This window comes from Acipenser ruthenus, chromosome 1, assembly GCF_902713425.1.
Source record: "Acipenser ruthenus chromosome 1, fAciRut3.2 maternal haplotype, whole genome shotgun sequence".
NCBI lineage: Eukaryota > Metazoa > Chordata > Actinopteri > Acipenseriformes > Acipenseridae > Acipenser > Acipenser ruthenus.
This window is the reverse complement of record NC_081189.1, coordinates 51,259,155-51,279,554: the sequence shown is the minus strand read 5'-3', so window position 1 is coordinate 51,279,554 and position 20,400 is coordinate 51,259,155. Positions and strand designations below refer to the sequence as shown.

At 43.5% G+C, this 20,400-nt stretch overlaps 1 protein-coding gene across 1 annotated transcript in view; it reads left to right on the top strand.

The window, feature by feature from the left end:
- Positions 1 to 20,400, top strand: part of glis3 (GLIS family zinc finger 3) — a 287,369-nt gene that overhangs the window by 33,584 nt on the left and 233,385 nt on the right. The window contains exon 4 of the mRNA XM_059026109.1: positions 2,404 to 3,505. Within this exon, the coding sequence (XP_058882092.1) occupies positions 2,404 to 3,505 (1,102 nt within the window). The remainder of the gene's footprint in view (positions 1 to 2,403; positions 3,506 to 20,400) is intronic.

Here is a 20,400-nt window from a genome sequence, read left to right as displayed (position 1 = left end):
TGGGATCCTTCAAGAAGCTGCTTGATGAGATTCTGGGATCAATAAGCTACTAACAACCAAACGAGCAAGATGGGCCGAATGGCCTCCTCTCGTTTGTAAACTTTCTTATATACAGCAATAGTTTTTTGTAAAATATAATAACCTTATTAATTTACTTTCTGTATAAACATTATTTTTCAAAAACAATAACATATTTTATTCACCAAAAAAAGCAAAGGTTTCCTATATGTAGCATAGAAACAGAAGTGTAGAGCTCACTTGTAGCCCTATTTGTTTAAATTATAGTTTAGCCTTGTGATGGTAAATTGCCTGAATCAAAGTGAAAATAAAGGCTGGAAAATATAAACATCAACAGAAACAGACAAGAGAGAAAGATGATTTAGATAAGAATGTATTAAAGCCTTGGTTATTATTCCATTCTGACAAATTGTACTTATACAAGGAAGCCTGTTTGTTTCAACCCCCCCCCCCCCCCCCCCCCACCAACCCCTGCCGCCCATGGCATATACACATACGCTCACAATGTTGTTTTGAGGCCAAAAGCATTCCGTTTTTTAAGACTAACTATCTCATAAAGTTTCCCTGTGAACACAGTTCTAAATCTAGCTCATATTTCCATTGGTTACTTAAATATTAACACAAGCCACTCAGCAAATAGAACTGTGATTAAAATTCACATTGTATTAAGGGGAATATAAAAAGAAAATGTAAGTCTTTTCAGTCTTGTAAAGCAGGAAATAATTTCAAATAATGAATGGAGTTATGGTCAGCAGTGTCAAGGGCAGCTATGAGACCATTTCTTACCTGCATCATTGGTAAACATTACCGCATCCTTTAGGAATATTTGAAATTTGGCTTTAACACCTGTTTGCATATGGTTTGCTAGACAAGCCAAGGTTAAAAAACAAATGAAATCTTTTGCATTACAGAATATACCCTTCAGAGGATACAAATTCCTTGGAGGTATGTAATTACATAAGATATAAATATTTAGATAACTTCAGAACATATCCAATTGTAAGGCCACACATTTTTGAGAGTATCAGAATCTAGGTTGTGGTATTCAGGAAATCTGTCTTGAGATTCTTTGGACCCATTACATTTGGAAACCTTTTTGCAAATCTCTATAAAAGTTATTTAATATGCAGTGAATACTTCCATTTTTTGCTCTATTAATTAGCATTACTATTGTAGTTCTGCGGCCAATTGCGAAAAGGCTCCTAGTTTTTGAGACACCCCTCCCCACAGTAGAACAAGACACAACCTGCTTTATTTTAAAGTTTTATATGGAAGAAGTTTGAAATGGATGGTTGTGGTGATCATGATGACTCCCCCCTTGAAGAATGCTCAGAGACCAAATTTTGCTGCGATGACTGCTGTATACACACAAAATGTAGTTTTTCATGTTATATATTTAATAAGTTTGCTTACTATACCAGAATCTAAATCATTAATGTAGATTAGGAATAGCAGAGGACCTAATACTGATCCCTGTGGTATACCACTGGTTACCTCGCTCCACTTGATGGCACCTTCTTACTGCAACAGATACATATACAGTCAACAGCACATCTTATGCTTCAAGGCAAACAACTGTCTAGGGCAGTGAGGGGAATCATATTGGTACATATTGGTCAGTTATATCAATCCTCAGCAAAGTCATGGTCTGAAGCACATGGTCTTGACTGGCTTGATCCTGATATGGAACAAGGATTATTATTATTTTATTTCTTAGCAGACGCCCTTATCCAGGGCGACTTACAATTGTTACAAGATATCACATTATACATTATTTCACATTATATAGATCACATAATTTTTTTACATACAATTACCCATTTATACAGTTGGGTTTTTACTGGCGCAATCTAGGTAAAGTACCTTGCTCAAGGGTACAGCAGCAGTGTCCTCCACCTGGGATTGAACCCACGACCCTCCGGTCAAGAGTCCAGAGCCCTAACCACTTTGACATGAAAAAAGAAACAAGGACCAGGGGTCACAAATGGAGATTAGATGAAGGGGCATTCAGAACAGAAAATAGGAGGCACTTTTTTACACAGAGAATTGTCTGGAACCAACTCCCCAGTAATGTTGTTGAAGCTGACACCCTGGGATCCTTCAAGAAGCTGCTTGATGAGATTATGGGATCAATAAGCTACTAACAACCAAACGAGCAAGATGGGCCGAATGGCCTCCTCTCGTTTGTAAACTTTCTTATGTTCTTGATTGCTATTTGGTCCCTGTGCGTTCTACAAGGGGTGTCATCATGAAAATATAAATCTTCAAAAAAAAAATTAGGTTGTGTCTTGTTCTACAGCAGGGAGGGGTACCCGATTACTTTATGGCAATGGCAGCAGTACTGTTGTAACTGGAATACTAATTAGAACTTTGTTTCTGTTTTAGGTCCCTCTTGTCACGTGAGTCATTGGCCTCAACTACTCTGAACCTCTCTGAAAGCCAGTCAACTTTGAGTGTAAAACAGGAGTGGCCTAATCGCTACCGGATCCTTCCCTCCCTACCTTCGCAAAATGTCTATAACAATGAAAGTGAACTGGGGGAGTTACTGAGCATCCCTCCAGGGACCGCAACGTCCAACACCAGTGTTGCCAACTCCCTGCCCTCCTACCTCTTTGGGGGAGACAGCCCCCAGCATTCAGCCTGGTCTCAGACAGCCCGTTCCAAGAAAAGGGCACTCTCCCTGTCTCCACTGTCAGACGGAATTGGCATTGATTTTAACACCATCATCCGCACATCCCCCACCTCATTAGTAGCGTACATCAATGGTTCCAAGGGCTCACCTGCCAACATCTCTCCACAGCCAGAAGTTTATGGGCACTTTCTAGGGGTAAGGGGCAGCTGCATTCCCCAGGCTTGTTTAAACCCAGGCTCCCAAAGGCATTTCCAGTTGGCCAATAGTGTTCCCCAACTGCAGTCCTACAGTGAGCAGCCTGGAGCTGAGTACCAGAGGATGCAGCAGCTAGAACAGGGTAACCTTCAGTACACTGTTATGAACAACATGGTTGTCCAACAAGGAATTCCCCTTATTGAAAGTAAGCCTCTGGGTTCAGTGTTTAAGAGTGAGCAAATGGACACCTTCTCACACATTACCCCCACTATGGACATGTCTGCACCCCCTCAGGGCCCCCCACCCCCTTACCATTCCCACCAACACTTGCAACCCAATGATGTCTTAACGCAACATCCACACCACCCCCCTAACCATCTTTACCATGGCCTACCTTCCTCTCAGCTGTTAGAAGAAGATGGGGAGCTGGATGACTTCAATGGTAAGCACTGTTGCCGATGGATAGACTGCAGTGCTGTCTATGACCAGCAGGAGGAGATGGTCAGACACATTGAGAAGGTGCACATTGACCAGCGGAAAGGGGAGGACTTTACCTGCTTCTGGGCTGGCTGCCCTCGGAGATACAAGTCTTTTAATGCCCGTTACAAGCTGTTGATACACATGAGGGTGCATTCTGGAGAAAAGCCAAACAATTGCACGGTAGGTTTCTGAAACTCCTTTCTTAATATGTTTGCATTTTTTAAGTTTTGTTTCAAAACCTAGTCTTTCACAACTGGTTCAATGGACAAGCAGTTAGTTGGCAACCTCTATGAGCTGAGTTTAACTCAATAAGACGTCCTACAATTTTTGTTAAATGCGAATCCCCACACATCCGCCTTCAATTTTTCAATACCATCACTACGTGAAATTTCTGTTGTCTGATCGGTCAATTCTGTTGCATAGGTGCAGTTTGTGCTTTGCAATACTTATATAATTCAGGGTGAACTTGAAAATCTAGGTCTAATGTTTGCCACAAAACTATATAAAGGCTTTGTATACAGCAGGCAGATGAGCAGAGGATTCAGAATTATCTACCAGCAACGGGTAAGCTTTTGAGGGATTTAGAATTGAGGATGTGATATAGACAGGCTAATATACTTAAGCTATTTATAATATTAAAAAGTACTTTGAATACAAAGTTGTTTTTCTCTAGGAACTCAGAAGTTTACACATCAAACAATACAAAGGAGTCCCTGATAGCAATGTAACACACATACCAGCAACTACAGTATGTATTCTGTGTTTTAAGCACAACATGACAATTACATTTTCTTTTTTTTTTTTACCACCAGACAGGATTTTATATATATATATATATATATATATATATATATATATATATATATATATATATATGAATATGAAACAACAATATTTCCTGTAAGGGGACTACAAATAAGTCACATTTAATTACAGTGCCTTGCGAAAGTATTTGGCCCCCTTGAACTTTGCGACCTTTTGCCACATTTCAGGCTTCAAACATAAAGATATGAAACTGTAATTTTTTGTGAAGAATCAACAACAAGTGGGACACAATCATGAAGTGGAACGAAATTTATTGGATATTTCAAACTTTTTTAACAAATAAAAAACTGAAAAATTGGGCGTGCAAAATTATTCAGCCCCTTTACGTTCAGTGCAGCAAACTCTCTCCCGAAGTTCAGTGAGGATCTCTGAATGATCCAATGTTGACCTAAATGACTAATGATGATAAATAGAATCCACCTGTGTGTAATCAAGTCTCCTTATAAATGCACCTGCACTGTGATAGTCTCAGAGGTCCGTTTAAAGCGCAGAGAGCATCATGAAGAACAAGGAACACACCAGGCAGGTTCGAGATACTGTTGTGGAGAAGTTTAAAGCCGGATTTGGATACAAAAAGATTTCCCAAGCTTTAAACATCCCAAGGAGCACTGTGCAAGCGATAATATTGAAATGGAAGGAGTATCAGACCACTGCAAATCTACCAAGACCTGGCCGTCCCTCTAAACTTTCAGCTCATACAAGGAGAAGACTGATCAGAGATGCAGCCAAGAGGCCCATGATCACTCTGGATGAACTACAGAGATCTACAGCTGAGGTGGGAGACTCTGCCCATAAGACAACAATCAGTCGTATACTGCACAAATCTGGCCTTTATGGGAGAGTGGCAAGAAGAAAGCCATTTCTTAAAGATATCCATAAAAAGTGTTGTTTACAGTTTGCCACAAGCCACCTGGGAGACACACCAAACATGTGGAAGAAGGTGCTCTGGTCAGATGAAACCAAAATCGAACTTTTTGGCAACAATGCAAAACGTTATGTTTGGCGTAAAAGCAACACAGCTCATCACCCTGAACACACCATCCCCACTGTCAAACATGGTGGTGGCAGCATCATGGTTTGGGCCTGCTTTTCTTCAGCAGGGACAGGGAAGATGGTTAAAATTGATGGGAAGATGGATGGAGCCAAATACAGGACCATTCTGGAAGAAAACCTGATGGAGTCTGCAAAAGACCTGAGACTGGGACGGAGATTTGTCTTCCAACAAGACAATGATCCAAAACATAAAGCAAAATCTACAATGGAATGGTTCACAAATAAACATATCCAGGTGTTAGAATGGCCAAGTCAAAGTCCAGACCTGAATCCAATCGAGAATCTGTGGAAAGAACTGAAAACTGCTGTTCACAAATGCTCTCCATCCAACCTCACTGAGCTCGAGCTGTTTTGCAAGGAGGAATGGGCAAAAATTTCAGTCTCTCGATGTGCAAAACTGATAGAGACATACCCCAAGCGACTTACAGCTGTAATCGCAGCAAAAGGTGGCGCTACAAAGTATTAACTTAATTTCAAAAAAGTTTGAAATATCCAATAAATTTCGTTCCACTTCATGATTGTGTCCCACTTGTTGTTGATTCTTCACAAAAAATTACAGTTTCATATCTTTATGTTTGAAGCCTGAAATGTGGCAAAAGGTCACAAAGTTCAAGGGGGCCGAATACTTTCGCAAGGCACTGTATATCTGGGGGATATGATTAATGGCATTGCTTCTTTACTACTGATTCCAATCCCATGAGCAGTAAATCTACTTACAAATGCAGTGACTCAAGTAAGTACTGAAAGTATTTTTGAATGACACTAGCTTGAAGGATGGAGATGAGGAGGTGGAACAAAATCCTCTCTAGATGTGGTATTGGCAGCAATCAATGAGGTTAGATGCCAAAATCCATTTTAAATCACAGAACTCAATTCAGGATCTGTTGTTGACTATTTTTAAAGTGTATTTCCCATGAGGTTGTAGTCAATATGGTTTACCTGAAGAGCTTGGACTCATATTACATGCAGGGTCCTGCTAAAAATAAAATCCATATTTTTTATGTTATTTTCTCTCAGTATCTGGTTTTTATTTCAACAGAGATTGTGCTTAATCTCTTCAGCCAAGTGGTTCGCAGGTGAATTAATTAGTCTTGTATGTATTTTATCTCTTTATGCCTGAGATTCTATCTTTCTTAGGTCCCAAATGAACTAAGATTGATGGTCAACTTAGTCCACAATGGCATGAAAAGCAGCTAGCTTGATTGCACTACCACTGTATTGCTGCACCTGGTAGGGCACACTAATACTTCTTACTGCATGTCTGGGTGTATTGTGAGGCACAAGGCCATTTACCAATTAAGCAATATGGCATTGACAGAGTGTGATTAACATGAGAGAAGGCACAACATGAAAAAGTAGTTGAAAAGTAATAATTAAAAAAAAGTATATTACAGAGCATAAGATTGTCAAGTCGTTGTTCTCTTATAAAAACAATAAATAAAACTGGAACAGAGCAATTATTAGCAAACTGGTAGCATAATTTCTGTATTGTACTTGATGTTGTACTGAACAAGGGTTTTTCATGTTTAAATATTCTTTTGTTTTGAAATACAAAAAAGCAATACTTCTGTTACTTACTTCATACATATATTGCATGATATTTTAAAGATCTAGTAATTTCATTAATTGTGTTAAATGTATTTAAATAAGTGAAAGTGAAAGTTTACTGTATACAGGGTGCATGTTTGCCTTGGCCTGGTGGTAGACCTATTGGTCATCTACAACCATAGACAGGATTTGGATTCAGAATTTGGGCTCACCAATTTTTTGGGGCTGCTTTGCTTTTGCAGTACGGAGCGATGCTAAATATTGTTTGTTTCTCTTTCAAGTACGAAATATTAACCATCACTAATGGGTTATTCCCCTTTAAGAACCCAAGAACTGAAAAGCATTATGCCAACAAACTCTCGCGAGAGTGCTTGACACAATGTGAGTTGCCCCGACAAAAGCACATTGCAGCCATTTGCAAATTCTGTTTTTCCTTTTTCACTAAGAGTGAAAGCATCTGAGCTAAGTATTACTTAGTAGTATTGCCTTGTTTTACTCACGGTCACTCCCGTTGTTTAAAATAATTATTATTTATTGCAGAGTTTTTGATCTAGTCAGCCCGAACTGGCAGTAAGCCAGCGGGAGCCTGCGACTTGCGTTCGCCCTCCCCCGGGTCTAGTTCACTATTACGGCAGATAACTCTCCTCTGGACAGGGCTCTGTTCCAGTAAAAAAAAAACAAAAAAAAAAAAACGTTCTATCCCGGTTGAGATAGTTTTGTTGTTGTATATTATTTTTTGTGTATTCAGTGTTGTTTTACATTACTGTATACCCTTTCCCTTGTTTTTCTTTATCTTACAGAAAACGGGATCAAGTTCTGTGAGCTCACAGGACACTGTATTATGGCTGTAGTACAGAGGTTATCTTCAGGCTAGAGAATAACCTGCAACTGTGGATCTACTGAGTGTAGTATTCATGCTGCTCATTCCACAGTTACAGCTATCTAGCGTGCACCTCTTTGTGAGATCTCCTGCTTTTTTGTGGGATTGCTGGCTGCTGTTGTGCATTAGCACAAGGTTAGCGTTTTTTCTTCTTGTACCTCAGTACCAGAGCTGACGCAACCTTTGAAAGTACTGTTAAACAGTCTTATTCACTGTACAGTTAGCTGGCGTGCATCTCTTCGTGAGATCTCCTGCTTTTTGTGTGATTTCTTGCTGCTGCTGTTGCGCATTAGCGCAAGGTTTGTGTTTTTTCTTCTTTGTACCTTCGTACCATATTTGACACAGCCTTTGAGTTATTATTCTATATTGAGACAGTACCGCGTCTCAGTACCACGTTTTCATACGCTCGGTACTGACGGTACCGCATTTTTCGCTACCCTTCAGTACCGACGGTAGGTATTTGTATTTGGTACCCAGACTGGTTCATACCAGGTCTGTTGATACCAACGGTACCCAGAACTGGCGTTCGGTACCAGGTTTGGTAACTGGTTAGACTTTATACCAATAATATTTTATTGGTAGCCAAACTAGTTATACTGAGTCTGTCGGTACCAACTCCCTCAGTACCTAGAACAAACGCTCAGTACCAGGTTCAGTACCAAGCTAACTGTAGGTAATACTTTACATTGGGTACCCAGACTAGTTTTTACTAATATGTTTCACGGTTGCATTGACTGTGGCGAAAAGCTGCCAGCAGCTGATGGCCACGAAAGATGTGTGCACTGCTTAGGTCAGGAACACGCAGAGCGAGCTCTGGCAGACCCTGCCTTTTGTGCGCATTATGCTGTTTTCAGCAAGCGATCACTACGTTCCAGGCTTATGCGCCAGTCGAGTGATAGCTCCATCACCCTGGCACAGTTACCTCCTATGGAGGCAGCTGGTAGCAGTAGGGGGCACTCTAGGGAGCGCAGTTCTGGAAAGCGCTGCTCCAGGGAACGCCATTCTAGTCATTCCAGGGAGCTTAGTCAGAGACCTCGCTCAGCTGAGCGCGGTGCCAGAGTCCGCCTCCAGGAAGCACAGGAGGCGTCGTCTTTCTTCTTCATCCTCTTCCTCCTCCTGCTGCTTCTTCTTCCCCGAGGAGTAAGAAGAGAAGGTACAAGTCCCGATCATCGGACCGCTGGCAGTATATGTGTGAGATGTTCCAGCAACAGCAGTCAACTTTGACCCAGTTCTTGCAGGAGCGGTCTCTGCCAGTGCAGGCACCTGCTGTGGTGCAAGCACCTGTTGTGATGCGAGCACCTGTTGCTCCACCTTCACAAGTGGCTTCTTTCTCCCCCCCTTCGCCGCCAGAACTGGCAAAGGATGAGTTGGGGGGGGGGGGGGGGGGATGGAGGACGCTCTCTCTGTCCTCGCTTCAGAAGGAGCTGAGGAGCGCAAGGAGTTTTTCTCCAGCGTTGGACTCGCTGCCTCTGATTTCCTTGCCTAGGGAGCTCATACCCCTGATGCGCCGAGCCAATGACGCACTTAGGGTGCCATGGCCGAGCGCGACGGTTGAGAGGTGCTCTGTTTATGACGAGCATAAGGAGATACCCTCTGAAGCCCCGCCCATCCACCCAGATTTTTGGCAGGAACTGACCTCATCGTGGCATCACACGGCCACAGCCCCTGCAGACCCTCGATCGGGTACGACCTATAGGGTTCACGAGGGGGATAAAATGGGTTTGGTCCAGTTTCCCTCTTTTGGGTCAACTATTCCAGCCTTGGCACAGCCAGCGAACCTTGTGCTGCTGTCCAAAGATGCTGCTTGTCCGAACAGGCAATGTCGGGTTACGGAGGGCCGTCTGAAGAAGGCTTACTCCGCTGATGCCTTTGTTGCCCGGTTGGGCAACTACAATACATGTTTGTTGGCTTACCAGAGCCACATTTGGAGCTCCGCTGCTGAGGGGGGACTTACCCTCGATCAGACAGAGGAGCTGCGGCTGATCTCCCGAATGTTGCTACGGCTAGCTAAGCTTCTGAGCCAAACAACAGGGTGGAGTATGGCAGCATTGGTGGCTGCGCGCCGTCAGCTGTGGTTTTCTCAAGCCAGGCTGACAGAGAGTAACAAAGCTGCTCTGCTGGATGCGTCCATCACACAAGGACATACATTCGGCCCTGCAGTTGACGACTTGTTGCTTCGGTCCAAAGCGGCAAGGGAAGCAACAAAGGCATTCAGTGACCTTCCCCCTAAGCCGGCACCATCGCCTAAGAAGCAGTGGTATCGGAGACCACCGCCTTGGCCACAATGGCAGCCTCAGGGCAGTCCACGGGACTCTCCAGTGGCTGCTGGTAGGTTGGGCCGAGGGCGCGGTAGGCAAAAGCGGTTCCAGCACAATGCGCCTGATAAGAAACCGCAGGCACCTAAACCGAAGCAACAGCCCTAGGAATTTGCTGCCACAGGCCCAGGGCCCCTTCTCCAAAGCCCATCTAGAGTACTGGGGCCAGTGCACCCGCGATTTGTGGGTGCTCACCACTATACGTCGGGGGTACTCCTTACAATTCAGACATGGACCACCCCCCTTTCGGGGTGTGGTCCATACGCTAGTCAAGGACCCCCAAGCCAACGACTCACTGGCTCAGGAGCTAAAAACCCTCCTGTAGAAGCAGGCTATTCGGATCTTACCACCCTCTGAAATGGTCGAGGGGTTCTACTCCAAATACTTTCTGGTGCCCAAACGGGACGGCGGCCTCAGACCGATCCTCGATCTCAGACAGGTCAACCTGTATCTGAGCCGCAGGCGGTTCAAGATGTTGACCTTGCGACAGCTGTTGCAGTTCATTAGGCCAGGCGACTGGTTCACAACAGTGGACTTGCAGGACGCCTACTTCCACATTCCCATAAAACCAGGGCACCAGAAGTATCTTCGGTTCGCCTTTCAATGGAAGGGCTACGAGTTCTGTGTACTGCCATTCGGCCTATCCTTAGCGCCACGCGTTTTCACGAAATGCATGGACGCTATCCTGGCCACTCTGAGACTGAAGGGTATCAGAGTTCTAAACTACCTGGACGACTGGCTCATTTGTGCGGAGTCGCCAGGTCAGGCGCAGCAACACACGGAACTTGTCAACGATCACCTATCCAGACTAGGTCATGCGAAAAGTCAACTGACGCCAGCTCAAGTAGAGCTCTACTTGGGTCTGAGTCTGGACTCCCAGTCCATGACAGCAGCGCTGTCGGACGACAGGGTGTCAAGCATATCAGCCTGCCTAGACCTTTTCCAGTTAGGCAGAGCTTTACCAGTGGTGACATTCCAGAAGCTTCTGGGCCTAATGGCAGCAGCCTCTCAATGCCTTCCCCTAGGCCTCCTGCTTATGCGGCCCCTCCAGGCCTGGTTCAACAGGATGGTCCCTCACCCAATGCTGAACCACAACCGTTTGGAGACAGTGTCCAGATATTGTCTCGACTCTCTCTTGGTGGAAACAACCGACCCACCTATGCCTGGTCGTCAGGCTGGGAGCGGTCACGAGAAGAGAAGTCGTTACCACCGACGCCTCCAACCATGGTTGGGGCGGAGTATGGAACGGTCGGGGTGCACAAGGGCTGTGGCGGCCTCCGTGGTGGGGCCAACAAATAAATCTTCTAGAACTGCAAGCAGTGTTTCTCACCCTTCAGTTTTTTCTAGAGGAGATCAGGCAGAGACATGTGCTTGTCCGGACGGACAACACGACAGTGGTGGCTTACATCAACCACCAGGGTGGTACAAGATCACCCAGTCTCAACAGGATGATCACCAGGCTTCTGGTCTGGGCTCACACCCACCTCCTCTCACTCCGAGCGGTACTCCTACCCGGAGTGGTGAACATTGCTGCAGACCTCCTCTCAAGGCAGGCTCCAGACGGCTCAGATTGGAGACTCCATCCCGAGGTTGTGAGCCTCATATGGGAACGGTTTGGGAGAGCAGAGGTCGACCTCTTTGCCTCCAAGGAATCGACACATTGCACCCTGTGGTTCTCCATAAGAAGAGACGAAGGGTGTCTAGGGGTCGACGCATTGGCTCACCAGTGGCCAGTGCGTCCACTATATGCGTTTCCGCCGATAGCCTTGCTAACGCTGTGTCTGGAGAAGATCAGACAGGACAGGGCCACAGTCCTACTAGTAGCACCTCACTGGCCCAAGAGAGCCTGGTTTGCCTCACTGGTACAGCTCCTGTGCAGACAGCCTTGGCAGTTGCCCAATTGCCGCGACCTGCTCAGCCAGGCGCAGGGCGGTCTGTGGCATCACGACCCATCAAGCCTACAGCTCTGGGTTTGGCCCCTGAGCGGCTCCATTTGAGCTGTCTGGGTTTGTTTAATAGGGTGATTGACACCTTACAGAACGCTAGGGCTGCCTCCACACTGGCGGTTGAATGTCGTGCTGAATGCACTGACGTAACCACCTTTTGAGCCCATGCATTCCGCAGAGCTAAAGCTTTTGTCTTTTAAGACAGCTTTTTTGGTGGCAGTCACTTCTGCTAAGCGAGTAAGTGAGCTGCAGGCACTGTCTGTCGCCAAAGCCTGTTTATATTTTGCGAAGGGGCTGTCACCAGTGACACTCCGGACCAACCCTGCGTTTTTGCCAAAGAATATTTCGGCTTTCCATATCAATCAGTTGGTGGAGTTGGAGGCGTTTCACCCTCCTCTTTTCCAGTCCGACAGACAGAATGCTCCACACGCTATGCCCTGTGAGAGCGCTGGCATACTATGTGGAGAGGACAAAAGGTTGGCGCCAGTCGGAGCAACTCTTTGTTTGCTACGGTTCTCAGTCCCAAGGCCAGGCTCTGTCTAAATAGCGCCTGTCTAGGTGGCTAACGGAGACCGTGAAGATGGCGTATCAACTTGCGAAGTTGCCCCCGCTGGAGAAGATCACTGGCTATTCCAGTAGAGAGCAGGCCACTTCTTGGGCAATGTTCCAGGGTGCATCTGTCATGGACATATGCAATGCAGCGGTGTGGGCGACCCCCCACACGTTCACGAGGTTCTACAGGATGAACATCGTGGATCCGCTGTGTCCTGGGTTTGGATCAAGGGTGTTGACTATATGGTTACAGTATCTTATTATTAATTATTTATTTATTTATTTATTTATTTATTTATTTATTTATTTCTTAGCAGACGCCCTTATCCAGCATTGTTTTAGGAAAGGGGGATCGTGTCTATTAACCTGCTTGATTTTTTTTTGAGGATGCAACATCCACAAATTTGCAAATTTGCAAAACATATGACATGGTTTATTTTGATTTCTAGAAAGCTTTTGACAAAGTCCCGCATAAAAGATTAATTCTCAAACTGAACGCAGTGTGGATTCAAGGAAATTCATGCACATGGATTAGGGAGTGGTTAACATATAGAAAACAAAGTACTAATTAGAGGAGAAACCTCAAAATGGAGCAAGGTAACCAGTGGAGTACCACAAGGATCAGTATTAATGAGGTCCTCTGCTCTTTCTAATCTACATTAATGACTTAGATTCTGGTATAGTATGCAAACTTGTTAAATTTGCAGACAACACAAAAATAGGAGTGGCAAATACCATTGCAGCAGCAAAGGTCATTCAAAATGGTCTAGACAGCATTCAGAACTGGCCAGACACATGGCAAATGACTTTTAATAGAGAAACGTGTAAGGTACTGCACACAGGCAATAACAATGTGCATTATAAATACCTTTATAAATACCAGCAGGAATACAGGGGAGGACATATAATTGGATACAGAACTGGTTAAAAAACAGAAAGCAGAGAGTATTTGTGAGAGGTATAAAATCAGATTGGGGGGATGTAGTTAGTGGGGTACCAACCACAAGGTTTCTGTACTTAGACCCTTACTGTCCCTCATTTATATAAATGATTATATCCAAGATACACATTGCAAGATTGTGTTACATTTACAGTTGATACCAAACTTGGGGGAGCAGTAGACTCTGAAACCGCAGCCCAGCTAATTCAAAGGGATTTGGACCTTCTCTGTAACTGGGCTAAGTGGTGGCAAATTAATTTTATTGTTAAGGTATGGAAATAGGGGATGAGGACTATGAAAAGATCTTGGGGTTATAGTGGAGTGTGGTGGGGTTAAAGTATCTCACCAGTGTGGCGAGGCAATTAAAAAGGCAAATAGTTTGGCTATATTGCAAAAAGCATGGAATACAAGTCTAGAATTCTGACTAAAACCAGAAAAAGTGAACATATTACTGCTCTTTACACTGGCTTCCTGTGCAGTATAGAATTGATTTTAAGATTTTGTTGTTAACTTATAAGGCTGTGAATGGATTAGCACCTAGTTAAAAAATTACTGTTATTTAAATATGTTATTTAAATGGTCTGATTATGGCAGTTGTATGTGTGACATGCTACACAAATGTATTGTGGTTTGTTCTTTTTTCTGCTATGTACTGTACTTACTTTGCGATACTTTTGTATACAAATTGCTTATAAATGCAGTAAATAAAATATATAAATACTTTGTGTCATTTTGGTCACCTCACTACAAAAAAGACATCATTGCACTCAAAGTTACAGAAAAGGGTAACTAGGCTAATCCCAGGACTTGAACTATGAGGACAGGTTAAAATAATGAAATCTTTTTCATTATTTTAGAAAAAAGAAGGGAAAGAGGGAACTTGATTAAAGTGTTTAAAATCATAATTGGTATAGATAAAGTTAACCCAAGACACTACTTCAAATTTAGAAGAGAGAGAAGAACAAAAGGGCATAAGTGGACGCTGAGTAAAAGTACATTTTTACACAGAGTTATAAATGCAAGGAATAGCCTACCAGGTGAAGTAGTAGATCTAAAACACTGCAAACATTTTTAAAAAGACTGCTTTTAAATTAGTTCCCCTGTCCCCCAGTAGGGGAAAGTGGTGTTCTAACCAGGGACGATCCTTGATGGACTGAAGGGTCTCTTCTCATCCTCCAACTTTTCTTATGCTCTAAAAGAAGAATATTATGAATAAACCATATGAAACTTGTAGCCTGTTAAAATATGAAGATCTTCTGATGCATCTATGACTTTTAAGGGCTCATTTCTTTTTTTAACACTGTTGGTCTTGCACATATACTGTTGTTAAAAGTAATCAAAGATTAATTCTAAATATTAACAGTCTGTATTTCTGAATAAATCTGAGTCAGTCAAATCACCTAGTGTTGAGCGCATAGCTCAAGAAATCTATCCTGGTGTTTGGGGTATTTATTTTTAATTTCCTACAAAGATTCACATTGAAGTGATTAATAGCTAAAGTTAAGTGAGTAACTATTTGTTATTCATCAGCAACACTACAATAGGTGCTTACTGAGCCTGAGAAAATATTTTTAATTTCAGAAAGGGAATTTTTGAACACAATAATAGGAAAATAGTTCCTTGTTAAACACATTTGGCACTGTTGATGTTTTTGTAATTAATTATTTACAGCAGACAGCTTGCTATCACAGAAACAAATACTTTTTTGTTGGGTAGAAAGTTTTTTTTTTTACAAACTGACATTTTATAACTATTAGAACTTATTTGGAACACTCAGCCATTAAACTCAGAAGGATAATTTAACACAGATGTAACATTTTGATAAGTAAACCAAATGGCTTAAGAAAATATACGTACATTATATATATATATATATATATATATATATATATATATATATATATATATAGAGAGAGAGAGAGAGAGAGAGAGAGAGAGAGAGAGAGAGATACTTTGTTACATAAACTGTTGACCTAAAGTTATGGATTTTTTGGGATTAGCCTTGTCAGAGGTTTAAACAGTGTAATGTAAGTATTGGAGATGCCTTGCGTGCACACAGGAAATTAATGGTAATCTGGTAGTTTGACCGGTAGTAAGAAAATCAAAATTGCTTTAATCCTACCAGAAGATTGCCTGTTTTACTGAGTTGACATTCATTTTGCCAGTTGACTTTCTGTCCAAGTGTCTTAGTTTACATTTAATCCGAGAATGGTGCTGCCGCCTTGCCTTGTTGATCATTAACATTTTAAATACCTGTGGTCAATTGCTCAATAAAATCTAGTGTATAGTAGAGAAAATTATCTGCTAACTGTATGTACATGAACTGAACTTTGTATCTTTTTTTTTGTTAAAGAACTTAAAAACTGGAAAAGTATGCATTACATTACATGCACTAGCTAATAGGGTTCTCCTTTCCTGACTAAAAAATGCCATTATCGATCAATATGATTCTTTGCATCAGCACAGTGGAGATAGGCACCTATTTATATCCACACAGCATGCAGTTTCTCAAGTGGTGGCAGCAGCATATATTTTACTGGCGGATAGTTATCTTCAGTTGTAAATCTAGGCAGTTGTTTTAGGCATAGTTTGAAACAAAGGGAATGTTTACTTGTTTACAGTAAAATTGATCTATGTCCTCAATAAAACCCATAGTATTTATAAACACATTTTTTGTTTTTATCCATGACAGTTGGTTATTACTTTCATAAAAACCTACTTAAAAGAGATTATAAAACACACAGCAGTATGTTGATAAAGGAGTGCTGTTTCACATGAATCATTTGACTTAATGGGCTGTCGTTCCTTATTTGCATTAGTACTTTATATTAAATCATAATCCCCTAACACCAAATCAAGCAATTAGCAGTTAACAATAGAAAACAACTGTGCATGAGCCATACCATGTCCTTCCTTTAAAAGGCATTAATGAAGCGATAGATTCATTAATAAATGAGGCCCTCAATAGATAAAATAAGAATTTTAAACACCCCATATCTATAAAACTAAGGCAGCTAATCTGTGATTTGAAGAGCTTTTAGGGTGTAAAGATAATTATTTTTCAAGGTTATGTCCAACACATTTCTAAGAAAGCTTTACATTGTGTACGTATGTGTTTTATTCTTTCATGATGTGAACAAACACTTCTGAGACAGCCAAGCTTTTTATCCAGTTAGTGTATGAAGCACACGTTCTTAAAAAAATGGTGGTCACTGTTTATTGAAGTTTTACATACAGTATGCCATCTTACTTACTTATTACATTGTTTTCCTTTATTTCAAGAAAAATATTACCTTTGCAAACCACGTCAGTGTAAAAGATTCATGTCATAATCTGTCATTTATTTTCAATTTAAAGTGGCATAATTTTATCTATTAAAGAAACAGTACAGCTATGCACAGGGGTGTGCAATTTGTATCGCCCAACGCCCGGGACAACAAGATTTGTAAGATGGACAAGAAGTTTTGTTGTTATACTTTACCCGTCAGACAAATAGTTTTTTATTTATTTATTTTTCCTATGTTCATTCTGTTGCTAGAAACACACTCTGGGTATGTTTTTAGAGAGCCACACAAGTTTCTGAAAACTGAATTGCAGATGTCTAGCACTGTGGCAAAGTGGCTAGTGAAGGGGAACAGGTGTAGCGGTGATGCGATGCAGGAGTGAACAGGCAGACAACGGTATACAGTGGAAAAATGGTGTTTTATTTATAATCCAGGTCTGGTGACCGTTAACTAATAAACCCCCGGCTATACACACCAATGTGTAAAGCACGGGGATAACAAAACAGGGCACAGTCCCGAACAAAAAAAGAACACACGGTCACCAGTCCTGGGTGAGTGCAGTCGTGCTGGTGCTTAGTGCAAACACAAGTATTTCCGTGACGTTTAGTGCAGTGGTGCTCCGGATTGTGCTGACCCTCGGCGACAGCTCCGGAGATGTGCTCTAACTGTCTGGTGAAGTAAAACACAAACAATTACCACACAGACAAACACAACACCAAAAACACGTATCACGTCTCTTTTCTTTTCGTTATTGAGAGCTCCTCTCTCAGTCCTTCTCTCTCTCACGTTTAACCCAAACGAAGGAAAAGAACAGCGTTACCCTGGCCCCTATATGTAATCCCGCATGATATCTAGGTAAACGGTTGCAGCTGCCTTTTTACTTGCAGCTGCCCCTTGTTTACCTGTCAAATCAATACGGTCTTACAACAGAGTCTCGCTTCCTTCCAGGCTGACCCACTTCCCGGTCCCGGAAACGAACTGTCAGGCCAGCCCTTCCAGATACTTCTCCTCCCGTTCTTTAGCACCCTCACAGGTCGGGAGGAAGATTTATCACCAGAACTCATTGTATTTCTGTCACATATCCCACCGCTCAGAGTGGAGCCGAAGGAACACTCGGCTAAATCTACCTTTCCCATTGCTCCCCCCTCCCGGGAAAAATAATCCGCATTTTGGTGGTCTTTCCCCGCACGGTGTACCATATGGTACATGAAGGGCTGCAACGCCAGATACCACCGAGTTATCCGGGCATTGCTATCCTTCATTGTGCTTAACCACGTGAGTGGGGCGTGGTCTGTGACAAGATCAAATGAGTGTCCCAGCAGGTAGTATCGTAAAGAGTGAGTAGCCCATTTAATGGCCAAACACTCTTTTTCGACTACGGAGTAGTTACGTTCCCGAGGTAACATTTTTTTGCTCAGGTACAATATCGGGTGTTCTACTCCAGCTACTTTTTGGGACAAGACTGCACCCAAACCTACATCCGAGGCGTCGGTGTGGAGGATGAATCTCTTGGTGAAATCTGGGGTAATAAGAGTGGGGGCCTGGCAAAGTTTACGCTTAATCGTATCAAACGCCCCCTGACACTCAGCTGACCATTTAATTAAATTTGGAGCACTCTTTTTGGTGAGGTCGACTAACGGGTTAACCACTGTGGCGTACTCGGGGATGAAGCGGCGGTAATAACCGGCTAAGCCCAGTAGTGACCTCACCTGAGTCTTGGTTTTGGGGATCGCTGCATCAACCAAAGCCTGGATTTTGGTGACCACAGGTTTCACCCTTCCATTTCCCATTACAAATCCCAAATATTGAGTCTCTGTTTTGGCAAACGCACATTTTCTCAAGTTAGCTGTCAGCCGGGCTGCCCTTAGAGACTGAAGGACGGCTGCAACCCTAGCCAAATGCTCTCGCCAGGTGGAGCTGTAAATCACCACGTCATCAATATACGCTGCTGCATATTCATGATGTGGGCGTAAAACCTGGTCCATCAGTCTCTGAAAGGCAGCGGGCGCACCATGTAGCCCAAATGGCATGGTTTTAAAGTGGAACAGCCCTTCTGGTGTTGAAAATGCGGTTTTCTCTCTGGAGCTGCGGGTTAAAGGGATTTGCCAGTATCCCTTCGTAAGGTCCAGAGTGGAAATAAACCTCGCTTTTCCCAGTCTGTCTAAAAGCTCGTCGACCCGAGGCATGGGATACGCATCGAACTTAGCAATAGCGTTCACCTTTCTGAAATCTACGCAGAAGCGGTTGGTGCCGTCTTTCTTAGCCACTATGACAATGGGGCTGCACCACTCGCTCCTGGAAGGTTCAATTACCCCAAGCTCGAGCATATCCCATACCTCTTTGCGCACGCCACTTCGTCGACTTTCCGGGATCCGGTACGGTCTCTCTCGCACTGTGACACCTGGTGGAGAGATAATGTCATATTCAACTAAGTTGGTTCTGCCGGGCACATCAGAAAAAACATCGCTGAACTCCTCAATAAGCTTACGCAGCTCTCTTTGCTGATCCGGAACCAACTGTTCCCCCATCGAAATCGCTCTTGTGCTCGGGGTCTCTGGACAGGGACCTAAATCATCCTCCATATTGCCTGGGGCTATAAATAAGACCTCCCGTGCCTGCCAGGGCTTTAACAAATTAACATGGTAAATTTCACGTTCATTCCGGCGATCGGGCTGTCTAATTTCATAATTTACTTTCCCTATAGCCCGAATCACCTCATACGGCCCCTGCCATTTAGCACACAGTTTTGATTCTGATGAGGGAAGTAGCAGCATTACCTTGTCCCCTGGTCGAAAGGTTCGAATCCGTGCATTTTTGTTGTAATGCTGCTGCTGTCGGTGCTGAGCCGATCTGAGGTTGTCTTGGGCCAAACGACCGACCAAATCCAGGCGATCCCTTAGTAGGAGCACATACTTCACTACATTTTTGGACGAGCCTTTGTGCTCCTCCCACCCCTCTCTCAGCAGGTCGAGAATGCCGCGAGGCTGCCGGCCGTACAGGAGCTCAAAAGGGGAGAACCCCGTTGAACTCTGCGGCACTTCTCTCACTGCAAAAAGGAGGTAGGGAAGAAGAGATGCCCAATGTTTTTGCTCTTGTGTTACAAATCGCCTCAGCATCGACTTTAAGGTCTGATTAAAACGTTCCACCAGACCGTCCGATTGTGGATGATAAACGGACGTCCTGATGGGACGTATTTTCAATATTTTGTACACCTGCTGTAACGTATTGGACAGAAAATTGGTTCCGTGATCGGTCAAAATCTCCTTGGGGATCCCTACTCTAGCCATAATCTGCGCTAACTCGGTGGCTATTGCAGCGGCACTAGTGGACCTCAATGGAACTGCCTCCGGGTATCGCGTTGCATAATCCACCACCACTAATATATGCGTATACCCTGAGTCAGAAGGTAGCAAAGGGCCCACTATGTCCATTGCAATGCGTTCAAAAGGAGTGGAAATAATCGGCAGTGGGACCAAAGGAGCGGGGCGCACTCGACCCGGCGCTACTCGCTGGCAGTCTGGGCATGTGGCTACATATCTCGACACATCAGTATGAAGACCTACCCAATAGAATCGAGCCAATATCCGTTCCCTCGTCTTCTCGGCTCCGAGGTGCCCCGCAAAAGGGATATCATGCGCCAGCCTCATGACCTCGGTCCGACAAGACGGGGGAACCAACAATTGTGTTACAGGCTGTCCTGTGCCCGCGGCTAGGTTTACCCTATATAGTAAT